The sequence below is a fragment of the Castanea sativa genome, chromosome 11 (assembly GCF_040712315.1).
Source record: "Castanea sativa cultivar Marrone di Chiusa Pesio chromosome 11, ASM4071231v1".
NCBI classification, from domain to species: Eukaryota; Viridiplantae; Streptophyta; class Magnoliopsida; order Fagales; family Fagaceae; genus Castanea; species Castanea sativa.
In genome coordinates, this window is record NC_134023.1 from 62,156,961 (window position 1) to 62,184,844 (window position 27,884).

The 27,884-nt window shown below is 36.0% G+C and overlaps 2 protein-coding genes and 2 long non-coding RNA genes across 4 annotated transcripts; 2 read left to right on the plus strand and 2 right to left on the minus strand.

The window, feature by feature from the left end:
- Window positions 1-9,715: 9,715 nt before the first annotated feature.
- On the plus strand, window positions 9,716-12,518 carry LOC142615357 (uncharacterized). The gene is made up of 4 exons (XR_012840725.1): window positions 9,716-9,999; window positions 10,375-10,549; window positions 12,045-12,103; window positions 12,391-12,518. It is a non-coding gene; the product is annotated as an uncharacterized LOC142615357 (long non-coding RNA).
- A 136-nt stretch (window positions 12,519-12,654) lies between these two features.
- On the plus strand, window positions 12,655-14,254 carry LOC142614733 (uncharacterized). Its single transcript, XR_012840530.1, has 4 exons — window positions 12,655-13,037; window positions 13,239-13,386; window positions 13,839-13,940; window positions 14,191-14,254. It is a non-coding gene; the product is annotated as an uncharacterized LOC142614733 (long non-coding RNA).
- A 4,539-nt stretch (window positions 14,255-18,793) lies between these two features.
- LOC142616882 (protein neprosin-like) lies at window positions 18,794-20,957 on the minus strand. Its single transcript, XM_075789639.1, has 7 exons — window positions 20,817-20,957; window positions 20,536-20,622; window positions 20,203-20,427; window positions 19,927-20,088; window positions 19,765-19,824; window positions 19,493-19,639; window positions 18,794-19,156 (listed from the first exon to the last, which is right to left on the minus strand). The coding sequence occupies exons 1-7, from the start codon at window positions 20,955-20,957 to the stop codon at window positions 18,794-18,796; spliced, it is 1,185 nt and encodes a 394-aa protein (XP_075645754.1).
- A 4,260-nt stretch (window positions 20,958-25,217) lies between these two features.
- Window positions 25,218-27,545, minus strand: LOC142616883 (uncharacterized). The gene is made up of 2 exons (XM_075789640.1): window positions 26,697-27,545; window positions 25,218-25,427 (listed from the first exon to the last, which is right to left on the minus strand). The coding sequence occupies exons 1-2, from the start codon at window positions 27,543-27,545 to the stop codon at window positions 25,218-25,220; spliced, it is 1,059 nt and encodes a 352-aa protein (XP_075645755.1).
- Window positions 27,546-27,884: the final 339 nt, after the last annotated feature.

Here is a 27,884-nt window from a genome sequence, read left to right on the forward strand (position 1 = left end):
AGAAGTTTGAAGGAAGAAAAGCTTAAAAGTGTGAGTATATGGTAATTAGCTCGCCATAATGGCAATTCCTCAAACCCTTTCTTATTTTCCTTATTACTATTATATTATTTTAATAAAGACCTTGACTTGTTGACTTGTGCTTTGAAATTCATCTGATATGCATGTGAAATACCGTTTAGGGGCCTATGATATGACGGTGGAATTAACATTTAATTCATAATTTTCAAGCTAAAGGTTGGTTTTTGGCGAAGAATTTTCTATTACAGTGTTGTTGATACAATAATTAAACAATGTTAAATTATCGATTGTTTTCAAAGATTAATTTATTGAGATGTAAAAAATTTAATCATTTAATAACACAATTTTAACAAGCAATGAGCGTTGTTGGAATGTTAGAAAATGAGAGTATATCAGAAATACATATTCAAAATTTTGAAAATAAGATAATTTTAGAAATCTGTCCTAATGCAAAGGGTATGATAGTACACAAAATTTTCAATATTAATTTAATAAAATTCAGTCAATCCGATATCAATGAAGAAAATTAAAAAGTGCTTTTTTTTTTCCTTCAAATTTGGGGTAGGGTGTCATTTCTACACAGAAGAGAGTACAATTACCCTTTTAATTTTAATGAAGACTTTTGACTGGATGACTTCAACCAAATGCCAAAGATCAATCCTCGTGTTTCATGAAATACACATGTTTCACGAAACTGAGTAGAAATTGCAGTTCAAGACTTTGATTTGTCAACTACTTTTTGTTTTCTATTTTTTTGTTCAGTGACTTATTAATTGCTGTTATCTTTTTTTTGTTCAGTGACTTTTATCTGCCAATGGACATCTCACGGTTTGCTTGTAAAGTGTTTTTTTTTAAATAATTAAAAAAAAATTACTCCAATAATGATTAAGGGCCCGTTTGATAGAGGAGTTTGAGTAATGTTGTTTGTAGTTTTTTGAAATACGTGTAGGTGAAAAAGTGTATGAAAAAATGTGTAATGTTATTTGAAAACTAAAAATGAGTTGTTTAACAACTCTACCAAACGGGGCCTAAGCTTGTAAGGTGTTTGATAAAATTGTTTGAAGAAAGGCTTTTTTCCATGAGCATAGTGCAGGGGCAGCCTTACAAACTTTGAGGCCTAAGGTGATATATTTAAATGGAGTCTTTTTGTTATTAATTAAATAATATTTAACTAATTTTCAATATCATAATTTTTATATAACAAAAATGCATTTTTTTTATCATGTAATTTTTTTTTTGTTGTTGAAGAAATGCTAAAACTATAACAAATTTTACTACAAAAAACTTACGAACATTGTAACAATGAATGTGATTAGTAACACTTCAAGAAAGTAATAAACAAGTATTTGAATGAATGATGTTAAGGATATTATAAATTTTATACACATGATACTTAAAAAGATGTATTACTAAGTAATTTAAAAATGCATTTAATAGGTTATTGACATCTATAAATCATATTAATTGTCACAACATTTTGTAAAGGTTTTTAAGAAAAATTTATAATATTTATATCATTTTCCTATTTACATTATTTCTTGTGATTAGTGACACATATTTGTAAGCCTTATGTATTTAAAGTTGTATTATCTATAGCATTACTCAATTATTTGGGACTTCTTAAAAGCAGAGGAAAAATGTAAAACTAATTTTTTTTCCTATATCTCAAAAAAAAAAAATATATATATATATATTTCAATTTTTGCCTCGAAATTTGGGGGCCTTTCTCTAGTAGGGGGCCCTAGGCGATTGCCTAAGTGGCCTAAGCCTAGGGCTAGGGGTGTCAATTCGGGTTAGCGTGTCAGATTCGTGTCGTGTCGAGGTAGGGGTATTCGACTAAATGACCCAACCCTAACCCAACCCATTTAATAATCGTGTTATGATCTTTCAACCCTAACCCGACCTATTAATAAAACGGGTTGACCTGACTCAACCCATTTGACACACTTAATAAAAAAGTCATGTTGGGTTGACACAAATATAACACAATCCATTTCAACATGCATAATATTAAATATAACATCAATCTAGAAATAATTTTTTTTACATCCCAAAAGTAGTGCATACACTTCAAGTCTTCAACCCACATTCAAAATAATATAGTTCAACAAAAATATAACATTCATCTAGAAATAAGTTCTTTACATTCCAAATGAAGTACATACACTTCAAAGAGAGAGAGAGAGAGAGCAATAATCGGTTTGAGAGTTGATACTTTGAGTTTGAGAATTGAGCGTGAAAAGAGTAGTGTGGCTGGGAAAAAAAAAAAAAAGATATTTAAGAAGGTTTAGAGATTTAGGGTTTGTAGGGTTTAGAGATTTAGGGTTTGTAAAGTTTCAATTTTCAATTATATCCCTTGTAAATTGTTGTAATTACTTACTTTTCTTTTTAAATTTAAAATATATGTTGGATATAAAAGGTATTTGACAAATCTAAAATAAAATGAATATTTATTTGTTATACGAGTTAAATGAGTTGTGTTAAGTGGGTCATTTCGGATTGACACAAATAAATTAGCGTGTCAAACGTGTCTATTGTGGGTTACACGGGTTAACCCGCTTATGACACGTTTCTTATCATGTCGCTTTCGGGTCAATCCGTTTATGACCCAAACCCATTAAGGTCCAACCCTAACATGAAAAAACCCATGTCGGGTTCGTGTTATGTTCGCAGGTTGGGTCGAACATTGACACCCCTACCTAGGCAGAGCCGGTTGAATACTAGAGCAAAAAATGCGGTTGCCTAAGCCCTAAGCAAAAAAAAGGCTCCCAAATTTTAACGAATAGGGTTATTTATAATCAATAAATAAAACAATATTTTCTTATCAGATGAAAAACAAATAAAAAAGAGAGAAAAATGTAACGTCCACAATATTTTTCACAACACTTTTACAATTAATGTTAAGTAGTAGGTTGTTATTGATGGCAAAAAAATAATTATAGTGATATTTTCAAATAGGAAACAAAAAGCAACTTAAAACTTAGAATTTTTTTTTTAAAATATTGTGAATATTGCACTTCTAAAAAAAGAAAGAATAATAATAAGAGTTGAGTTAGCAAACTTTTACTAGTTCTCATTTAAGTCTACCACTTACACCGCTTTTTTACTTTCCACTATCAATCTGCCACATTAACAAGTATGAAAAATTTTGTCAAACTTTTTCTGTTTATAAAATTTCTAAAAAAAAAAGAAAAAATTCTGCGTAGTTTATATTAATTAGTAGTAATATTGCATCTAATACAATATAATCAATTTTCGCCTTAGGCCCTCAAATGCATCAAGCCGCCCCTATACCTAGAGGCGGCCCTGGCATAGTGTATATATATATAGCTTTGTTCTAACCTTCCGCACATTTAGCAAAAGAGTAATGCCCATGGTTGATTAAAATCTCATGTATGTGCTTTTCAATTCTTCCTTTATGCATGTGTTACTGTTTAGTGGCCTTACTAATATGATTGCACTCTTAAAAAATGACACGATTGCAGTATAATTACCATTTCAGGGTAGATAGAGTGGAATGTTCAGTAGCCAACCTTAACATTCCATGTATGTGATTCCATGGAATCTAGCATTACGCAAATGAAACGCCACTTAATTGGTAAGTGGTGATGGGTTGAGCATAACCAACTAACCAAGTCACCCAAAGAACAAATGGTTTCAAACGATCTATTGTACGTGGTTTTTTTTCTATTTCACATTTTATGACGTATAAGATGTATACAAAGACTTACTATTTAATGGAATCTACACTTTATAAATGTAATAATATATCAAACACATTAAATTAATACAATGCGATATATATAACTAAAGTTAAAATATAACATTTATTATTGCAATGCTCTTATCGCAATATTTCACATGCCACTTTTTCTAATAAATTAATCAAAGTGGAAAGAAATAAGACCCATAGTATTACAATTGGTGGAGCATAAAATTGAATATTCATAGTGGAAAAAGGACTATCAGTTTTCATATAAACCACATATTTTCTTCATGTATAAATGTTATCAACTTTCTAACTTGTTTCTAAAAGCTTTTTGACTTCTTTTGCCTTAACCCCCACTCCAATCTTGGGGTGGGAGGTGAGTTGTTAACCTCTACACATTTTCTACCGTGTGGCATAATTTCCATGTAAAACCATATGTCAAATGTCCAACTTCTAGATGTTGTGTTCTTTTTAATATATTTTTTTTCAAAAACAATCATTGATGAGCCAAATAAAGTTGAATCCCACTAGTAATATTGAAAACTTTGTCTGCCTAATAGTTGATTCTTTATTTCACCTTCTTTTGCCTTGAAGTTTTATTTATTTACACTAACTTGAACTAAAGGAAGTGGAGGAAGATTTAAAGAAAATTTATTATTGTTATATAATGATAATTTTTCCGCTGGTGATATCATTACAACGAAGGAATGGTGACTCCACACAAACTGGCAAACGGAATAATGGTTAAATGGGCACCATTTTAAAAAATGGTCACCACCACGCATCCTTAGCGTGAAAGTCACTCCATAAATATAAGTGCCTGTGGAGTGTTTTTTCAAAATATGGGATCATTATTCCCTGATTTCTCTTCTTCTAGTTGAGTTAGTGTTATTGATACTTGATACAATAATTAAGCAATATGCTTATTAGGTCAAGAATACACGTTTAGAAATTCATGTGGAGGACATTTTTCCAGAACCTAAGGTTCATGACGGTGAAAAATCTCATGCGTATGCATGTGTGCTCTTAATGGCATAATTCCCTTAGTGATAGTAAGCCAAAGCTTGCTAGATCAATATTTGCCAAAGACAAGTGATGAGATGTGCTAGGTTCATTGGACGAAATAAAAGTTCCATTTTCCACTTTTATGCTTCGTTTATTGCAAATTACTACACGCCATGTTTTCTAATAAAGTAACCAAAGTGGAAAGAAATAAGACCCATAGTATATTACATTTGTTGGTGCATAAAATTGAATACTGATAGTGGAACAAAGGATTATCATTTCACTTAACAATCATTTTTCACATAAACCGCATAGATTTTCTTCATCAATATCAATGTTATCAACTTTTTGGCTTCTTTTTCTTTAACTCCCACCCCATCTTGGGGTGGGGGGTGACTTTTCAACCATTACACATTTTTCTACCATGTGACATAATTTTCATGTAAGACCATATGTCAAATATCCAACTTCTAGATGCCGTGTTCTTTTTATTATATTTTTTAAACAATAATCATTAATGAGCCAAATAAAGTTGAATCCCGCTAGTAATATTGAAAACTTTGTCTGCCTAATAGTTGATTTTTTTTTTTCACCTTCTTTTGCCTTGAAATTTTATTTATTTACACTAACCTAAACTAAAGGAAGTGGAGGTAGATTTACTTGATATTTTTGTAATTTTGAAACAAAATATTATTGTAGTTATTGTTGATACCCATTTTCGCGACACATTTTGCATAAGCCTGATTCAACCAAGCCCGACTTCCTTGTGGGCTCAATTAATGTATTATATTATATTATTTTAAGTATAGCCCAATCCCATACGATTTATTGGGGAAATTGAGGAAGTGTGGCTACCAAGTGGGTAAGGGACAATGGTAGCACCTCAGGTTCATGGCGAGGTCTTATACCCGAAATTTTCACCTCAGAAGAGTTTTTATGCTCTAGTTGTTTGTAACCTAAAGTTTCTGCCCTAAACCATTTTTTCCTTTAAAATATAGTTGACTCTTATTCGCGAACTCCAGCTGCTAGCCCTCACTTAGGTGAGTATTCCAATAATCTAAAATGGCTGACAAAAGGCAGCCAATTAGAGCAAACCCCCTTTATTTCCTAAATCATGTTAAATGCATGCCAAATTCTTCCCTAAACAAAAGCAACCCAAGCCAAGACATCAAAGTAGTATCATGTTGGATAAAAGCCTCTGCTACTACCAAAAAACCAGTCATTAGCAACACCCCAAACTTAATACAAAACTCTCTCTTCTGCTAAAATGAACGAACCATGTTTTACCCACGTAGCTGAAACTTTAGAGCAAAAACTCATTCAGTCAACCAGCATTTTCACAATTCCGAAGCTTAGGGATGGAAATATGGGTACAGGAGAACCTTTCCTCTCTTCCTCACAACCCCTCTCAATTTCCTCTTCTCGCTGATTGTGGGTCAAAGTTTCAGACCTGTTGTGTTAGGTATCAATATGGTGTTGACCTATCTCGGGATCAATACTAGGCATATCTTCATAGGACCATGCAAACACTTGTTGAAATTCTATGAAAAGCTCTTTGAGATTGTTTCTTTCTTTTTCATTTAGGGTTGAGCCAATTTTAATTAAGTATGGATTCTCATCATTGCCTAAATTAAGAGTTTCAAAAGTTGGTTCCATAGGTTCAATTTTCTTTTCCAATTGTTTATTAATTTCATTTTCAAATTCATTAGAATCATTTAAGTGTAGAATTTCAATATTATGAGACACATCTAAATAAGCCAAATCAAAATTCATCTTATTGAAAATGTTTAAAAGTACATTGGAACTTGCATCACAAAACTTCTTTCCCATATTCTTAGAAAACTTAACCCAATTCCAATTATTAAGTTATCCTCTGATGAATTTTGCCTTTCCTCTCCTTTAGGGTGCATTGCTTTCTTTCTTGTCCTCCTCTTCGAACAAAGTCTTCAGCTCGATGAACTAGTCCTCATCTTTTAGAGACCCCCACATGCTTATAGCTTTGGTTATGTCACACAGAAGTTCACCTTCATTGGGAAAATTTCTATCTTCCTTGTCAAAAAACTAGTCACCATCTTCACTCCAATATCTAATCACTTCATCGTTCTCCTTTTTTCTTCATCTCCATCTTGGGCCAAAACAAAGTATTGATTGTCATCAAAAGGAGGGTCTGCGTCATGTTCAAGCATGAAGCAGACTGGGGTAACTTGAGTTGCTCTTGCTGTTGAGGTCCATTCTAGCCAGTCACGATCTTCCCACGATCCTACATTTCCCAATTCCAAGAAATCATTGACGTGGGCCCTCTAAAAGATCCATGGTCCAGGAGTGCTTCTCAGTTGTGGTAAGAATTCTAGTAGAAGGAAGCGAACTTTCCCTTTAGTCATCAGTTGATTGATATCCTCTTGAGTCAAGTTGTCAAACATTGTGGTACGTGGAAAATTGGGAAGTTTAATGAATTTGGTCAATACAAGTCCCAATTAAAAGTCCCTTATTAGATGTTCTTAAAAAAGTATTTAAGTCCATTTTAATGAAGACCCAATTACAAAATCACTCACTTTCCTTGTATGAACCTTGCCCCTTGTTTCATTGGGCCTTTGTCTATTTACAATAAAGCTCATATCTTACTCTCATGGGCTTTCATTAGAATGTACTTAGAGATTTTCAATTCTTTATCTCAAATGTGGGCTTACAATGTATTCATCACTTTTGAGCTCTTCTTCTTCCATTCCATTATCATCATTCATCTTTCTTTTTTCTTTTTCTTTTTCTTTTTTCATCTTGAGGTATGCCATAACTTTTGAGTCATCTTTCAATTTTATATCTTTTGCCTTTAGTTGTCTTTTAGAATTAGGTGAACACAAGATATATTGTTAAACAAACAAGCGATATAAAAGAGTACCCTCTTTTTGATAAGATCTAAGATCTTTCTAAGTGTGGGTAGGCTCCCTAAAGCTAAAAGGATAGATAAGTAGATCACTCACAACTAGATGGGCTATGATTCCAACATTGGGCCTAAATGGACCGTTTGGATTGGTGGCAAACCTTTAGCATACTTAAAGCCTATCATAGGCAATGGCACATACTGTGAGTTGTTGGAATGAACTTTGAAAGACTTTGGCCCAAATGGAGCGTGCTCATCTTCCAACTCATCACCAACCAAGGTAAAGAGACAAAAGAATTAAGTGAAAGTGTGTGCAAACAAATATTGAACAGGCCTTTATTAAGATTAAGAAATGAGACACATCGGAATCAAACTCTCTATCCCTAGTGGAGTCGCCATTGTGGGCACAACGAAATTCCTCCTAGGAAAGGGGAGTACACCTTAGCCAAGTGGACCAGGGCAGAGAAAATATGGAGTCACCACCTAAATTAAGTCTAGGAACCATTTACATAGCGCCCTTACGTGGAATGACTGATCTTACTACTAGAGTCTGGGTTTGGAGTTTAGGTATGATTTTAGGAATGTGTTAGGCACCCAAAACCGCTAGACTTGTGTGTCGGCTTCCACTTATTGTGTCTTACATCTTAATCTCATTAAAGGCATATTCAACATTGAATTCTATACTCACACGCACATTAGCATACATCTAACAATCAACATAGCTTCAATCATCCCAAAACCCTAATATATACCTATCATGGCAATGCATATCAAACCTAACATACATCTATCATGCATATCATATCAGCTTATCCAAGGCAGCAAACAAACAAGATATCACAAGGTCAGAAACATGGACATTGCAGCAAGGTATTGATATCAAATATAGCCCAAACATCTAAGCATAGTATCTAAGCATCAAACAAAATATTTTTTGTGTTCAACATCCAAAATTCATGTTCATATGAATGCATGTCTTATCTCACTTACCTTACTGCATCATAGCACCTATGCATCAATGCATGATTATATTAATGCATGTTCATAGTATATCATAGCAAGTAATAGAAAGAAACCCTAATCTAGCATGTTAAAGGTAAAAAAAAAAAATCAAGCAGAGAAACAGGGACTTAAAACATAAGAGAAGGTCAAAACAAAGGCATATTATGTGAAAAAAATAAATAAACAAAAGCAGAAAAACTCAAATTTGGGTTTCTAGGCACGAGTATGCGTGTACAAACATAGGCTTGTGTACGTAGCCTAGTTGAATGCTTACACATACTTCGAGCCTGCATACTTTTGTAAGAAGCATGCACACGTAGACACGCCCTAGAACCCTAACCTAGAAATAGAAACATAGAAAAACAGTGCAAAAACAAAAACTAAAGAAACTAACAACCTAACATGCTTTAAAATAGAGAGCTACTAAACTCTAGGCTACTTAAACACATTAAAACACAAACAAGGCAAGAAAACAAAAAGAAAACAGAATTAAAACAAGGAAATGAAAAAGAAAAGGGTTAGAACTCAATAACTCAAACAAGAAGCTTTTCAAACTTAATTTTGACCATTCCCTTCAGTCAATCTATTCACAATCAAATATAATAGTGATTAGTAATTTTAAAACTCAAAGATCAAGGCCAAAAAAGGCCCCCAATCAGAAAATATTGGCTTGAGGATGTTTAGTGAAAAACTGACTCTTTGATTCACTATTTCTAGTGAATCTTGTATTTTCCCTTAGGATTTTCTATGTGTTTTTGAAATATACCATGTAATACTTTATATAGTTAAAAAATGGGGGTTTGGAAACGACTCCTCGACGATGTGGGATTCATTCCAAACCTTAGCTTTAATGTAGAAAACTTGTCATATACTATATATAATAGCAGAAGCTAAGAGAAAGTTGATTCCTACAATTAAGGAGATGCTGCCATGTAGGAAAAGTGGCGATTTAAAATTTAGACACATTTAAGTTAAAAAAATGATACATTACATTGTTTGGTTGATAAATTATAATTTTTCGCTCCATTAAAATACTATTTGGAGTCTCTTGGTATAACTGCTTAAAAAAAATACTGCATGGAGAAACGAGAAAGAGAAAGCGAGAGAAAAGAGAGACAAAGAAATAGAGAGGCAGAGATAGAGAGGCGATGAAATTGAGAGAGAGGCTATGAAGACATGGAGAAAGAAACAGAGATATGTGACTATTTTCTTTTTCTTTTTCTTTTTTATTTTAGGTTTTATGCCCTTTCTTCTTCTTTGTCGTTCTCTCTTCCTCACTCAATTCTCAAAACCACCATAGCCCATGGGCACTCTCTCACTCTTTCAGTGGCAAAAAGTGTCAGCCTCCTACCACCATCATATACTGCCAAAGCCGTTACCAATGCAGGTATTTTAATTTTTGTTATCTTAGATTTAGGTATTTGGATTTGTTTTGTTTTGATTTTCTTTAATTTAGGTATTTGGATAATTGGTTTTGATTAAGATTGAACCTGTGCAAAATTGAAGATATTTGCTTCTTCTTCAACTCTCTCTCATCCTCTCCATCTTTTTTAGGTTGATTGAAATAAATAAAATTTACTGGTAATATGTTATTATGCTATAAATTGTTGTTAATTTTAGTAAGTTTTATTTATTTACTGTCCTTCTTGGGCCTCTATTTATTGTGGATTTTTCCTTCCTTTCTATTTTGATTTTGTGTCAATTTACTAAATTATGTGTATTTTTCAGATGGTGGTTTGTTCTCCTCGATTGAGTCTCAAAGTTGAGAGTGTGATGAATATAAAACAAAGTTACTGGTGAAGGATCTGTCAATCGCAGGCTGCAAAACCTGCATAAGTTTGCATATTCTCAATTTGGCTTTCAATATTGGTCATTGTCCCTAGCAGGCAATACAGCAAGACTTCCTTTGCATCTCTCTTGCCCATATGAACCACATTGTGAGTGTCCTTTCAGTGTTTTTCTTACTTTCTCTTTGTTTATATTGCTCTTGGTATTGGAAATTTTTGTATACTTCATTGTGTGTGTGTGATATATTACAGTGGTTAGATGTTAAATACTTAGTAACTATTTATACATTTGTATTTTGTTTAAAGTTGTACTACCAGTTGAAGATTTTGGTTGGTGACTGTGTTATTTGCTCCCCAAAGTGTTTTTAAAAATGCCTAAACCAAACTTTCCATCACTTAGGAAGTACAAGGTAAAAAATCTAATAGAAAACTTTCCATCCTTGCTGAAAGTTATTTTGAATCTTAACTTCAATGTGAAGTGTTCACTGAATTTTTACAGATAAGTTTTAACTTTGAGGAAAATATTTCCTATCAATATAGCAGTCCTATACTCCTGTTGTTGAGTGCTCTGCTTATGGGGATATATATATTTGCTTAAGAATTTTGATTCATGGGAACTGTTTTTGTTAAGGTGGTGCTGTCTTTGTTAGAAAAAGGGGAAAAGGAAGTTTATAAGAAGCCTAAATCTGAGATAAAGAAAGGGTATTTCTTTCCCCATTGTTACTTCCCAAAAATGCCAAAAATAACTGTTTCACATGAACTAGGGACCTATATGGCTTAAATTGTCTAAGAACTTTGTATGTCTGAAGCAATTTAGTAATAATTTTCATTTTTTAATCTAGGAAGCACGGACGCGGCGCCGGAGGTGCCGCACCCGCGTCCGACGCGGCGCGACGCGGTGATGCGCGAGGGACGCCGCTGCTCGGGCATCGGTGCCGCGTCGGGCCGCGTCGGCCACGTGTTTTCCTTTTTTTTCCAGTCGACTCGCGCCGACGCGGCTTGAATCGTGCTGACGCGGTGCCGATTTAAGCAGATTCGGGCCGATTCGGCCAGAATCGGGCCTGTTTCGGCTGTATCGGGCCGTATCGGCTGGCGACCGAGACGGCCGAAACAGGCCCGAAACGGCCGAAACAGGCCTCGATTCAGGCTGCAACAGCCGAAATCGGCTCTAAATGAGACCCAAAAACCCTAAATCTATCATTTCTTAATTTTATTTTGAGTATTTGTTGCTTCTTTTGTGTTTTCTTTTTGGTTTTGTGTTGTGTTTTGTGTTTCTTGCTTTTTTCTTTCTTTGTTTTGTGAATCAAGGCATAGTAAATTAGTAATATGTTTTTCAAGAATATTTTAATAGTAAAAATATATAGAAAATATAAATAAAAATATTTTTAATAATTTTTTAATTGCCGAGTCCCGCCGCACCCGCACCCACCTTTTTCAAAAATTGCCGAGTCCCACACCCGTACTCGCACCCGTACCCGTACCCGCACCCGCACCCGTGCTTCATAGTTTTTAATCCTACTTAGTTTCTGAAGATATTTTTTTCATCTATTCTTTGTTTGCCAATATTTATTTCTTTCAAATGGTAAATGTTTCAGTGACTCTACTTCTTTACACTATCAATGTTAAAGTTGTTTTCTATATACAGGCGTTGAAGGTATCATTGTGGCTGCTGCTTCTAAAGATAACACCCTAAGGCTGTGCAAGGTAAAAGGCTATTTTTCTTCAAAAATTCCATCCATGTTTGAAGCATACTTTCTAGAATAATAATAGTAAAAATAAAGAAATGAATAGATATTTTGGATAACAAATTAATTACTACTCATAGCAGGCTCAATATTAGCATAATACAAATTGCACCATGATATGACCAATATCGACCAAAGAAAGGGTCTAGCAATGAGTTCTAAGGCAAACATCTTAAACAAAAACATTTATTTCTACCGTGGAACACTGATCAACATCCTAACCACCATTATATCCATTGAAAACAGGGCAGCTGAGTAGATGAATTTACAGGACAAGTTTGGAACTTTGGTAGAAGAAAGGGTGGTGAAAATGGACAAATACTTTACATGGTTTTTCATTGCACAATATCAAGGAATAAGGGATCGCATTCCAGATGTGTGGGGTGAATTAGGACAGGCCATTTTTTTAATATATATATATATATATATATATATATATTAATTTTGTGGTGTGGGCAAGGGAGGAAACCTTGCCGCTTTTACTTCAAAGTAGTTGTTTTCATGGTAAATTCTAATCAATCTCATGCTCAGGTTCATGGGCAGGAGAATTGTCTATTACAGCTTTCTTTTGAATGTGTTGATAGTAGGAGGTTCTTTACTATCCTATTTTCTGTAGGTTGTTTTCAGATGCTGACAGCGATGATATCTCCACAGCTATACAGTTCATCAATAAGGCAAGGCCATGGATTACATTGATGGCCGTTGGCTGGGAATATGGTTCAAACATATTGACAAAGTACTTGGCAGAAGCTGGAGAGAATACACCGCTTGCAGCTGCCACGTGCATAGACAATCCATTTGACTTAGAGGAGGCTATAAGGTCCTCTCCTTATCACATGGCCATTGATCAAAAGCTCACTGGTGGACTAATAGATATTCTAAGATCTAATAAGGTTGGTGATTGCTTTCAATCTTCTTTCTATTTTGGTTCAAATGCTTTATGCCCCTCCATTCTAGCATTGTTTTAATGTTGAACAAACATATTCATTGATGTGGTATGCTTTGAATTGTGTTGGCTGCCATTTAAGTATAATAACTTATGCTTATTTTTTTAATTGGGAATAACTTATGTTTAATGTCTACTTAACTTCTAGGAACTATTTCAAGGCAAAGCAAAAGGGTTTGACATGGAGAAGGCTTTATTGGCAAAGTCTGATCGTGATTTTGAAAAAGCAATATCTATGGTATCTTAGCACAAGAGACATGGTTGGGAATGTGAAGATTCATGTTCTCTTTATACAGGTCAAACTTATCTAATTTTAATGCCATCATGCTTTAATTTTTGTTCAGGATTAGATTAGTCATATCCTGCATCTGTTTACTGTTTATAAATCTTCCTATAGATACTCTGTTTATTTCAACAATTCTTGGCCTTTTTTGGTTAAAAAAAATCAGTACTGATGGTTTACTAAAACTGATTTTGGAGCAGTACTAAAATTTCCCATGATAACACTAATATGCAGGATATCCCCAAATCAAAAACCATAGCCCCTTCCTATCAAAAAAAGAAAAAAAGGAAAACCATAGCTTCTCATTCATTTCTCTCTCCGGCCTCTTTAGTGCACCTTCTCCTTTGTCTCCACTCCTAATGATGTTAAGTGATAAAAAGTAAATAGAGAGATTTGCTTTCTCTTTGTTTCACCTTCAATTCAATTGAAAATCGATTTCCTATTGGTTTTTTGTGAGCTTTGTAGAATTGGGATTGAAGGAGCAAAATCAAGATGCCGTGGACATCCTCTTTTGATTCAAATTCGTAAAAGCTTTCTTACTCTCTCTCTCTCTCCATGTGATGTGAGGTCAAATATTTGCTTTCTCTATTCTTATTTTAAAATTTTAAATACTGTATCTGTATGTTTTCTCTTTTCATATTTCCCTTTTATCTTCAATTTATCCTCTTTGTTTGTTTGTTTATTAGTTTTTCAAGAGATTGCTTTACAACTTTGTGAATTCTTTAATTCTTATGAGTTCCAGTTGGTAGAGCATTGCTTTTTAGTTATGAGGGATATAACATTTTTGTTTCTTAGAATGTACTAAATTCCTTGGCAGAAGGAATTGCTTGCATGGCCCCCTACCCATGATTGGTTGCCTAAAAGAATTGTATGTATCATGGTAAGTTTCTTATGAAAGTAGGTGCATTAGATTTTTCTTAACAATGATTTGTGAACATTATGTGTCATGGTAAGTTTATGTTGCATGATACTTATTTAAAATATGCAAATTGATGATTGCTGAAGTACTGTTAAGTTCTCACGTCTCTTAATGGTTACTTTTGAAGCAGACATCATATTCAAGGGTAGTCACCATCCAATGTAGAAAAAAAAAAAAAAAAGAGAGCAAGGCCTTCCATTGTGTATTTGAGAAATGGGAAAAGCAAGTTCTTCAAGTTGTTGCTTTGAAATAGTTGAACTACTAAATGAATAGATAAGAAATAACTAAATGAAAGGAGTTGCAAAAATTGGTTTGTCTTATAACCCTAGTTATTTCGTTGTGATTTGGTTGAAGTTTGCATACAAAATGCTATGTATATGCTCTAACTTGATTTCAATATTATAAAACTAGGAATTAAACAATGCATTGTCTTTTATTTGAGAATGGAAATTGATTTGACATAAATAGCTCTAACAATCTAATACAGGACACTTAGCTTTTGATGTAATTATTGCTTAGATTGTGAAATTAGGTGGATATGTGGATTTAGATGGATGTGGTTGGCAGATTATCACTTGAAGATATAATTTATAAAAAATTATTACACTAATTATTCTTTAATTTTATGCAGGCTTTGAGGTTGATTAAAATGCAAAGACATTAGTGGCCATTTGCCAATTATTTCACTATAAGGGACATTTGGATCCTCAGAAAAGGGATGCACTTAATAAGGCTGTGTAGGACACTACCCTAGGATGTCTCTTCTATTGTTTTGAGTTTTGTTATTGCATTTACATAGCTGCCAAATGTGTTGATGGACTAAATGGTTGCGTCTTTAGTTTATTTAACAAGAGATTTGAAATACAGATTAATAACAATTTATAGAACTCAATGTTTTATGTTGAATACATATATGATGTACTCTCCTATATAATGCAGTGTGTTGCATTATGTTTTTACTCTTTTTGAGTCATAGCAAAAAAATTTGACATTGGTAACTATATTCTATTTATTTATTATGAAAACAAGGCGGCGATCATTATTGCAATTTGTTTATTTTTTTTATTCACAATATGGCTCTATTTGGATCCAGGCTGGGTTTATTGCGCTTGCGTTTCAGTTTTTTTTTTTTTTTCCAACTCAACACCTTTTGCACTGTTCATGGAACATAAACAGTGCAATCAGGCATATGAACAGTAATTTTAAAAGTGAACAATAACCGAAAAATGATTTTTTTATTATTTTTAGTTTTCAGCAAAATAAGCGGTATTCAAACACACACTATATATGTAACTATGAAAATAATTTCATTTTCAATGGACCTATGGTAGTGGTATTAATCTTATCGGCATGTTTGTATTTTTATGGAGCTGATATACAGGATTTCTTTATCCCTTATTGTGTTTATAATTTTTTATTGGGCACAAGCACATTGTGTACTAAGTTTGACAATGTTTAATATTTGAATTAGTAAAGATTTTATGTTATGCTTGGGTCTTCTCCATTTAGTTGTATTATTTAATTAGTGAATCTTCAGACATTTTCCCTTTCTAATGAATCTCATGCATTGCACAGGTTAGCGATTAGTTTTTTATAGCTTCTAAAACCCAAACTGCGTACGCAGGGTCTGTGTATGCGTTCGCATACATCAAGCCTACATATGTATACGCATGTATGCATATGCAGCCCTAGGGTTTCTTTGGCCTTTATTTTTCAAAAATAATTTTATTTTATTCATAAAAGAGTTATATTTTTCATTAAAACCTTCCTTAAGTCAATTTATAATCTGATCGGGCCCTAAACCAACCTTGAGCTTTAGAATTTCACCATCTTTGGGGGATAAGAGCCTGAGTCGTAAGATGTACAAAATGCAGTGTCTATGACAACACTCGTGTCTAGCACAAGCCTCCCCCTCCAGGGATAGAGGGCGCACAACATCACTGTATGTGGTGGTCGATTGCCACAAGGTATCAACATATATATATATATATATATATATATATATATATATATATATATATATATATATATATACACACACACACATATTTGATAAAAAAAAAAAATCATATATGTTGTCATGAATTTTAACAAATGCAAGCTATAAGTTCATACATGTCCAATATGACTCACTCAGCCCATTTTATTATTAAAAAAAAAAAATCAATAAGTGAGAACTACTGAAGCTAATGTGATATGTGGGTGGGGTAAGTAGTTGGTAAAAAGAAGTTTTAAATTATTTATACTTCTCAAATTACTCAACTCCTATACGTTTCTTCTTATTTCTTTTTCTTTTTCCTTCTATTTATTTTCCTTCTCCACCATTTGATTGATTGATTTATCTCAAGCTCCACCACTTTTTTAATTCTCTCATCTTTATCTCTTTCTTATTTATTATTTACTTTTATCTTGAATTTCTCTCATCCACACATTCAAATTTTTTTACTTTTCGAATGCCTACACAACTACACGTTCAAATAATCAGATGTTCTCACCTCTCTCTCTCTCTTCTTCACAAATCTCTTCTTCTCCCTTCTTCTCTGTCCCACTCATAAAAAGAATCAAAATGTTCTTCTTCTTGTTTTTTCCAAAAAGTCTTGCCCCAAGCATTGCATCATCACCTTGCTCCTTTCTTCTTCTATTCTTTTTTGTCTAAAAATATTGCAAAAGCATTCATCTCAACGTTTGGTAGGGTTGAAGGTAAGAAAATGGTGATAAGTTGCTGAGCTTGTAAACACCTTTTGTTTTTCTAAAGGGCTAACCCGAACCGTGAGAACTGTCCACGGTTTTCAATCCTGGGTGGTTTGACAATGGTTCAAATGGTTTCTTGCTTTTTTTTTATTATAGAATGGTTGTTAGGGTTGAAAAACTATATTTGTGAGAGGTTCCCCATTAACCAATTCAAACCATATGGGCCGGTCCAGTCTTAAAATCATGCCTCTTACATGAAAAATAATACTTTTAATTAGAGTTTTGGTGTATTCTTGATATTTTATCCATTTTAACTCTGATTATGGCCCATGAGCTATCGTTTTGAAGGTAATTTAATGATCTTTAAGATGGTAACAAATTTATGTCAATTGGATGGTTGGATCAAAAGGTCCACTTTTTGACTAATCACGTTAGATTTAGTCAACATTGGTCAAACTTAGCAAAAAATTGCAAGTTTGAGATTTTGAACTCTTGAATCATTATAATGATTAATCCCAAGCTCAATTGGAATAGGAAATCTTTTTCCATGTAATAATTCATTTTCTTATTTTTTTTGAAAGCATTGTTTTCACTTTTTAATGGCTAAATCGATATTTTGACATGCTAATCGAGGTCAAACAAGATAAAGTATCAACAACTATCACCAACAGAGTACCCTTTATCCAACTAACAACACTACTCACACATGAAAATTCCAACATAATTTATTATAACAATGAATTTTGAAAATAGAAAGACTAAAGTGAAGGTTCAAATAAACATCGAGTTTATGCTCAAAAAAAATAAAATAAAATAAAAAACATCGAGTAACCTTTAGCACTAATCCATTTTAAATCTTCCACAACTGATTATATATTCATATATATATATATATATATATATATATATATATATATATATATATATATATAAAGAGAGAGAGAGAGAGAGAGAGAGATGTTATCTATATTCTCCATTGACTCATAGATATCCTTGAAAACTAGAAAGACTCCTAAGGATGAACTTTCATAAATAAGAGATACCAATGATGAAGGTGGAGTGGAAGCTCTTCTAGAACTTCATTCATATGCTGATCTTCATTATATAGAGGGAAAAAATGATATTTTTCTTCTTTTAGCTTTAGGCTTGCTATGTGGGGTTCTTCCACATACAATCATTATGTCAGACAATAATTGGACAAATAGACTGCATAAGCAGGTTCATCCCAAACTTCTTTGGACATTCTCAAGCTCTTTAACATTCTTTTGGTCATGTTACCACTATCAACCATACATGTTGGGATTCAAGTAACACCTTCATTCAAATATTTCAATTATCAAAAAAACAAACTGGTAACCCCATAAAATTAAAATGATACCATCTAGTTGGAATATGGAATTCTCACCATGAATCTACTAGCTCTGATACCATGTTTTTAAAGTTGGTGGACCTTTACATAATCACATTCCCAAACACTGATACACCACAAATAATGGAAGAGAGACTCTCAAAGCACACCAATGAAGATAGAATAAATAGAGAAGAGGATGAGATTTCTTGGTTTGGAATGGAGAAAAGCATGTGTATATATACTATACCATGCAATCTTAACTTCCACTATATTAAATTACATAATGTCAAAATTTTACTACCCATAGAATAACTCTTTATTTTCATTAATAAATTAGAGAGTTTCAAATCACATATGGCTTGTAGGTACATTTTGTGTGACATGAAGAGAAGAAGAAAATAATTCTCCTTTTCTTATTTTTCCCTCTTTCTCCTTAATTTTGAACAATAATTTAAATGATCATGGACAAAGAAGGCTTCTACCCGGACCACCATAATAAAAGAAGTCATCCCCTTTTAAGAAATTATAGCAATCGGGATACGTAACAATTCTATGATTGTCCCTGGGTCCCCTGAGAAATTGTTCAGCATCCATAACTTTGAGATTTTGGAAGTAACTAGCCCTGCTGGGCCCTTCTTCAGCGAAATGGCCACTACCCACTTGTGTTGTGGTGTGCTGCCCACCAATGTTTAAGTTTGCCACCTCTCCTCCCCATGTAACCGATGAAGCGCTATTAGACAGGACCGAGAATAGGGCGGATGGCCAATATCCTATTAGATACATATTATTTAGATGCAGCCACCAATTTCCATCTACATTGTCCTACCTCATTGTACATGCCATGCAAATCAGTTTGTTATATTTTGAAAGATAAATGAAGGTATAAAGACTAATGAAAGAGGAAAAAAATGAAGCTTTTTGTGCAAAACACTTAAATTCACTGTCTTAAAAAATAAGTTAGGTAAAAATAAATTGTGTATACAAAAAATATTGAAACATACACTGTTACAACTAAAACTAGAAGAATTTCAAACATATCTGTAACATTTGTTACGATGAATTTTTTCAAGAGAAAAAAGAAATTACATATGATATGATTATATGTGTATCCAAATTAGAAGTATTTGATAAATCAATTAAATTGAAATATAGTTCTACCTTATAGACAAAGTAGTTGATTGACTTTTGGACACCACCATATTCGGAATAAGGTATGAAGCTTGCCCCAAGCGCCAACCGGGTGTTGATTTGAACAAAGCCAGGGCACACCATATTGTAGCAGCCTGTGTTTTGATATCCATCACTCTGCAGCCATGGTTTAAAAAAAAAAAAAAAATAATAAGAATAAAGATAAAAATAAAACTTTTCAAAAAAGAGACAATATAAACATGGCTAGTGCTGGCAGGGAAGTCAAATATTAAAACACGTACAGTCCAATACGTGAAGAGTCTAGTCTCGAAATCTTTATATAGATCATAGTAGACCTGTTTCTCCATACGAATAATTTTGTAAAAATTAGAAATTATTAATAATTCAATGTTCTGCATGCGCCTAAAGGAAAAGGTGATAGATGAAATTATATATACCATTGCACCAGCTTCGATTGAATCAAGGAATACACCATTATTATCAACACCTTCCACCCAGAATTGCACCATGCTGAACTCTGCTTGTTCCTGGACTTGGGGATTCCACACGTTTATTTCTGCATTCATCCCATAATACCTTTCTCCTTCCTCTCTATGCGTTGCATACTAGAAACTCAACCATAAAAATAAAGGTTGTGAATGTTCATTTGAGTCCTTCGTTATAGTAGATACCAATAAGCTAAATTCAATCAATAATATTGGTTAAAAATTTAGTTGTACCTCATGGAGACTTGGTGTATCAATAACATTAGGGACGGTATTGTGTTTTTTCCTACCATAATTTGCCTTTAATAAATCTTTTTCATTAGTTCTTCTTATGGGAATGGTTCCTTCTGGGCAGCTTCCACTCAAGTGCCATGGTTGAGTAATTTCAGACTTGGAGTTTGAAGAGACGTTGTTGCTCTCATCGAATGAAAGCCCTTCTGGATGAGAACTGGGTCTCATCTATTGCATTCGGCATAGATACCAACGCAAACCCGGCCCATACCACAACACAATAAGAATCAAATTATTCGTGATACCAAATGAAATTTAGTTAATTAAACCAGTCACCTTAATTGAGTGATTTTTTAACAAATGATGATCAAAAGCTGGTTGGTTGTAGATATCTACACAATCAATTATATCTCCGTTTGGGCTCTGTATTAGATACATTTTCTCATCACACACGCATAGATATCAGTCTAAATTCTCAGCGTTGTAATAAAATTACACTGTTATTGAACATTGGGGTCATGGAGACACCACAACCCACAAAAGTGAATGATTCTTTTAAGACCAAAGTTAAAAATACTATATAGAACACAAACATGTTATATGAAGTGATTAATAACCTTGATGGTTTTAAGAGCAGGCTTGTTAAGGCTCTTCAATTGCTGTCGAACCTCCAGTTTTTGTTTCTTACTAGAGGCGATGTTAGTGTTCCTAATTCCAACTGAAGACATTGGTGCAAGAAAGAACAAGCACAAGGCCATCTTTACTGCCCTCGACCACGACCTCCCACTTCCACAAGGCGGTGCCATGAGTAACTAGCTAATACTCGAATCAAGTGGCAGTAATATCTAGCTTTGTGCGTTCCCTTTGCAGTATTTAAACATACATTTGTTCATCCTCTTTAAACTGTTCCACATGCTATTTATCAATGTATACTAATGATCACCCTATTTTTTGCCATTTCTAAATGAGACTTTGATTTAGCTGTTTTACTTTAATTTTGTTAGCTTATAAGTACAAACTAATTGTTAAATTTCCTGTTGGCTACCGTCATTCTTTTGTTTCTTTGTCATTTTGCTGGTGATGGTGCCGAAAAAGTCACCAGTAAGCTGCACGCACTTCTGAATTGAAACAATACCTGCAAAACGAAAAGAGAAGACCTAACAAAGAGCACCGGTGTGATACCAGCCAAAAACCCTCCGAAGGTCAAGTTAGAGTTTTTCACAACCCTAAAGTGCCAGAGTCGAGTTAATTATGCGTACCTTGATTTACGAGGGTTTTGGGGTATTTATATTGGTGTAGGGTTATCATCCATGCCTTGGCTAGGAAACCCTTTCCTTTTAGGATAACACTTCTTCGATTCTGCATTCCTTATAGAGTTCTTTTCCTTATAGGAGTCTTTTGATTATGGTCAAACGTGTAACGCAAGAACTCCATTTATTCACGTTTGTGTGGAGATCAAGCAAAGGCATATCAAACTTATCGCAAGATGCAAGTTGATTCCGATTAGGAATCCATGAAGCCTAATCAATATCGACGGAGACCAAATGTTACAACCGTCCACTACGTGTCCTTGTAGCATTGACCCGTCGACCATCCACATGTCAATACTGGACCGTCGTGCTTCACGAAGAGAGATCCATCTCCTACTTTATCCTCTTCAGTTACCCCCTCACTCCTTGAGTCCGTTGCTACGAACTAGACGGACTCATGAAGTGGCAGTCTTCCTTTCTCATGGAAACCTATCGAGACAGACGGGCTAGGATTATTTATGACAAAGGACACGCGGCCTTCATTGATTAGCTGTTCTCCCTAAGCGAGGCGTCCCTTCATATTCTGTGCCTTTTGCTCTATAAAAGCTTGCCTTCTCTTTCTTCATTCTCACCTTCTTATAGAAATTTTGCAATCGGAGCACCATCGTCATTTACTTTGCACACTTGTACCGTCTTGCTAATCTCTCCGTCATCTTATATTGCTTGATCTCAATTTGGTATGTACTTCTCTGAGGTTTTTCTCTTTTTTCACGCACTTTCTGTAGATCTGTCAGTGTTTTAGGTTTTACCGTCATATGTAGGTAATCTCTAGTTCATCGAGTAATCATTCGTTTGTCCGCGACGGGGCGGGCTACGATGAAGGATTCCTGTCAGGTCAAAAAGACCCTGACACTTCAAGTGAAGAAAGGAATCCGTCCGCTATTTCTCCTTCCTTAGATGACGAAGGTTTAGAGTCGGATAGTTCAGAGGAGGCTTCAAGTGATGGCCTAGACGGCGTCGATCCCCCTGTTCAATCTGTAATTGGTCCTGATAGCCTTAGGGAGTTCGTCATGCTACACCTGTGGACGGTCAATGATTTTAGGTCCACGGTCAAAGAATCTCATTTCAAAACAATTAGGGCCAAGTACCAAATTCCTGACAACGTCCGTCTCCGTCTCCCCCATAAATCCGAGAAATGTTACTACAGGGGTGTTGACGGTGTTGGAATTTATGAGCAAACGCTAAAGGCAGGGCTCAGATTTCCTCTAAGCTCTCTCCATCATCAACTACTTTAGTATCTTGGTTTATCCGTCACACAAATCTCCCCAAACGCCTGGAGGGTTTTCATAGGCGTGGAGATCTTGTACGGGGCCATGTTAGACGGTGCACGAAGGCTGACGTTGGAAGAATTTTTTTCACTGTTACCGTCCCACTAAGATCATAAAGTCAAAGGGTATGTATAGTTTCGTAGCTAGGAGCCCGTTGTTGAGGCTCGTCCATGATACACCCGACTCTAATAGGGACTGGAAGAGTAGGTATTTTTTCATGGAAGGGGACGAGTGGATGTGTCGTCCAGGAGATAACACATATATGCCTGTCGACACAACATGGGGCATAATGCCTCCGTCAGGTATGCAATTGCTTTTAGTTCCCGTGTGTTCAAACCTTACTTTTATTTTTTGTAAGTTACTCTAAACGTCTTCTTTTGCAGATCGAGACCGTCCGCAAGTTACTTTGGTGCAGTGGAGCTTCTTGGAGAGGATTTTTAATAAGACGAAGCTCGAAGAGAGGACGTAGGCAAAATTAGTCACCCTCGACACACTCCACTGGTATTGTGAAGGCCCCAAACCAACTTCAGCCGCCCGTCGTTACGATAATAGAGTTCGCAAATGTAAGCCCGTCATTTAACGCTTTCAATTTTTTTTACTCATTCTTTTCTAATGTTGCACATCCGTTTTTTCTTTGCAGAAATGGACGCTGCCAAAAGAAGAGCCTCCATCAAGCAGCAAGCAGCAAAGAAGAAACAAGAGGTCGGTCAACAAGTTAAAGGGACGGGTTCATCCGTTCCGTCCAAACGGAAGCAACTGGAGAAGATGGACCGTCAACAAAAGAAGCAGAAGACCACCCCTGAGCCCGTCGTAGCGCTGGAAGCCGAGACCAAAAGAACGGTCACTCCCATAGGGCATGGAAAAGGTAAAGGTTTGATGAAAGGTCCAGCTCCTACTGGTGAGAAACCACCCATCCTCCTGTGAGAAGATTCTGAATATGCCTTGGAAAAACTCTCGTCTATCATTACTGTTGACGATTATGAGGACCTTGGTAACCACGCTACAGAGGAGATGGGAGAGACGGGCCTTTTTACCATTGCTCAAGTATTTTAAACCCGTCCTCGGCCTTGAAACCGTCCTTCCTTATCCGTCATTTATATCACATTTATTTTGACTTTGTTTTCAGGCCATGTTGATGATGAAGGGGCTGATGGGTCGTTGTCTGAATCATGAGACAACTTTGGACCGTCTTAGGAAGAAGAATAAGCTGATGGAGGACGAGCTTCATGATCTGAAGGCCTGGAAGATCAATATGGAGAGAAAACTCACCTATTTGGAGCAGGTCAGAGGAGAGCTAGAGAGGTAGACGGAGTAGCTGACACAAATTCTGAAGGATAAAGAAAAGGAGGTGACGGACGCTAGGAATCAGCTTCGCGATGCCAAAGAAGAGGCGATCCGGGAGTATCGTGACTCCGACCTTCTTTTAGCAGAGCTTGGGAGCTCTTTTGCTAACGGATTTGATGATGCCCTTCGTCAGGTCAAGGCCTCATATCCTGATCTGGACGTGTCCCATGTCTCCATTAACGGCCAAAGGCAGACACTAGCTCACTCCGTCCATTCAGAGAGTACAGAAAATGTGTTTGCTGTCACTGCTCCTCTTGTGGACGAAGACCAGACTCTTGCTCAAGATCAACCAAACGATAACCAGAAACTTGAAAGCACTCCCCCCGAGCATCATCAGTAGTAGTGTTTTTTTTTTTTTTAAATGTTAAGGACAAAATTTAACCGTCGTAATTTGTTTGTGGACATAATTCCTCTTGTAGGACAAAATTTATCCGTCGTACATTTTTTAATTTATTCCTCGTACAATAGATAATCTAATCATGTCGCAGGAGTCCGTCCAATTGTGAATTATATGCGATTAAGACATCTTTTACCTGTGAGGTCCGTCCATCTCACAATTTGACTTATACATTTCATCCTTGAGAGGATGATCCGTCCACTTTGGACACATATTCATCCTTGAGAGCATGATCCGTTCGCTATTTGGACTTAGTATATTTTTATCCGTTTGGATGATCCGTCCATTATGTGGACTGTATATTTCTATCCTTCTTTAATTATTCGTCCACTATGTGGACTATATTTTTCATCCTTTTGGATGATCCGTCCACTATATGGACTTTGTATATTTTTATCTTTATTGGATTATCTGTCCACTATGTGGACTATATTTTTCATCCTTTTGGATGATTCGTCCACTATGTGGACTTTGTATATTTTTATCCTTATTGGATTATCCGTCCACTATGTGGACTTAGTAGATTTTGAGCAAAACATATTCCATATGCTCTGAATAAACTCCTCATTATAATGGATTGCTAGAACATTGTTCATAAAAATGAAAAACGCCATTTGGCTCTAAAAGTGTTGGTAGGAAATAAAAATTAAAAGATAAACTGGAAATAAGGTAAATGATGCTGTTGTCTCTGTCCTTCGCTTACTGGTAGTATTTCTTCAGGTGTTCCGTGTTCCATGGGTGATTCAGCTTTTTTCCATCTAGTGTCTCCAAGTAGTACATTCCCTTCCTATGCCGTGAGATGATCATGTATGGTCCCTCCCAGTTAGGACCCACTTTCCCTTGGGAGGCATCCTTTGCAGCGCCGAGTACTTTCTTAAGACTATATCTCCCACCTGGAAATTCCTGTGCCTAACCGTGGAGTTGTAATGCTTTGCCATCAGGTCTTGGTATCACGCTAGTCTCTGTGCAGCTGTAGCCCTGACTTCATCCACAAGGTCGAGTTGTAAACGCAAAGCTTTATCATTCTTGCTCTATCGTAGTTCTCCACACGATAGCTTGTTAACCCTACCTCTGCTAGTACAAGAGCCTCGTTGCCATATGCCAATCGAAATGGTGTTTCCCTTGTTGGTGTTTTCACCATTGTCCTGTACGCCTATAAGACACTTGGTAATTCTTCTGGCCATAGGCCCTTTGCCCCCTCGAGCTGGGTCTTGATAATCTTAAGCAAGGACCGGTCTGTGACTTCAACCTATCCGTTGGCCTGAGGGTGAGCGGGTGACGAGTAGTGATTCTTTATCCCAAGCTGGGAACAAAAGTCTCTGAATGTGTCGTTGTTGAATTGTTTCCCGTTGTCCGAAACGAGCACCCTTGGAATTCCATAGCTGCAAATAATACTTCTCCATACAAAACTAGGATGTTTTTCTCCGTGATAGTGGCCAAAGCCTCTACTTCCACCCATTTGGTGAAGTAGTCAATACTAACCACCAAGAACTTCAGTTGCCTTACCGTTGTCGGGAACGAACCCATGATGTCTAACCCCCATTGTGCAAATGGCCATTGGGCCATCATAGGGGTAAGTTCTTCCGTTGGCTACCTTATGAAATTGCCAAATCGTTGGCACTTGTCGCAAACTCTAACATATGTGTGGGCATCCTTCTGCATTGTTGGCCAGTAGTATCCTACTCGGAGTAGCTTGTGCTCTAAAGACCTTGATCCAGAATGGTTTTCACAAACTCCTTCATGGACCTCTCTCATTACGTAGTCCACTTCTTCGCAGCCGAGGCATCTTAGATATGGTCGGGAGAATCCTTTTTTGTATAGGACATCTTTAATCAAAACAAACTGGGCAGTTTAAACCTTTAACTTCCTTGCGTCCTCTTTGTTGTCGGGTAGCTTGCCTTCCTTGAGATACGCCACTATTAGAGCCGTCCAACAACACTCATTGCTTACCTCTTACATGCTAATGTCATCTAATAATGATGAGAGCTGGACGAAGGACAATACCTGTTTAGGGATGATCATGGGTTCGGCCGAAGCTGTCTTTGCAAGTTGGTTGGCTTCTTGGTTCTCCTCCCTTGGGATTTGAATCATCTTGAATTGGAGGTTATTCGTTCGACCCTTCACTTCCTCAAGATACCTTTTCATCCTTTCATTCTTGCAGTCATAGCTCCCATTAACCTGACTGGCCATGATTTGAGAATCGGAGTAGACGACCACACTCTTAGCTCCTGCAGTTATCGCAAGGTCTAGTCCTGCTACCAAGGCCTCGTATTCCGCCTCGTTGTTAGTAGTAGTGAGGTCCATATGGATCATGCATTCGATCTTGTCTCCTTCCAGGGTGTGGAGTACAATTCCAACACCTCCAGCATGCTTATTGGAAGATCTGTCTGTATGAACTCTCCATATGGGAGTCTCTTCTGCCCCCTGATCCTTTGCGATAGTGAATTCAGCAACGAAGTCTGCCAATATCTGTCCTTTCATTGTTGCCCGTGGTTGGTATCGGATATCGAACTCACTCAGCTCGATTGCCCAAAGCGCCATCCGTCCAGCAGCTTTGGGACTACTCATTGCTCTCCGTAAGGGTTTATCTGTCAAGACATTTATGGTATACGCTTGAAAGTATGGTTTGAGCTTCCGAGCCACGGTCATCAGAGCAAACGTGAGTTTTTCCATTTGAGGGTACCTCTCTTTTGCTCTTCTCAATGCTCGGCTTATAAAGTACACGGGCTTTTGTACCTTTCCTTCTTCTTTAATAAGAGCTACACTAACCATGGCTAAGGAGACGACAAGGTACAGGAACAATTCTTCCCCCGGCATAGATGGGCTAAGCAACAGCGGAGTGGAGAGGTACACCTTTAACTCTTCAAATGCCTTCTGACACTCGTCTATCCATTGAAATGACCTCTTCAGTGTGCGGAAGAATGAGAGGCATTTGTCCGTCGCTCTTAATACGAATCTATTCAAGGCTACGATCTTGCCGGTCAAGCTTTGTACTTCCTTTACCGTCCTTGGAGGAGATAGTTCCATGATTGCCTTTACCTTCTTTGGGTTGACTTCAATGCCCTTCTAGGATACCATAAATCCCAAGAATTTTCCTGTGGTTACTCCGAATGCGCATTTGCTTGAATTTAGCTTCATTTTATATGACCGAAGAGTATCGAAAGTCTCTTGGAGGTCCCTCGGGTGTTCGGACTTCCATACGCTTTTTACCAACATATCATCTACGTAAACCTGCATGTTTTTGCCGATTTAGTGTGTGAACATCTTGTTCATCAATCTCTGATATGTGGCTCCTACATTTTTAAGCCCGAAAGGCATTACATTGTAGCAAAAAAGCCCTTGACTTGTTATGAACAAGGTCTTCTC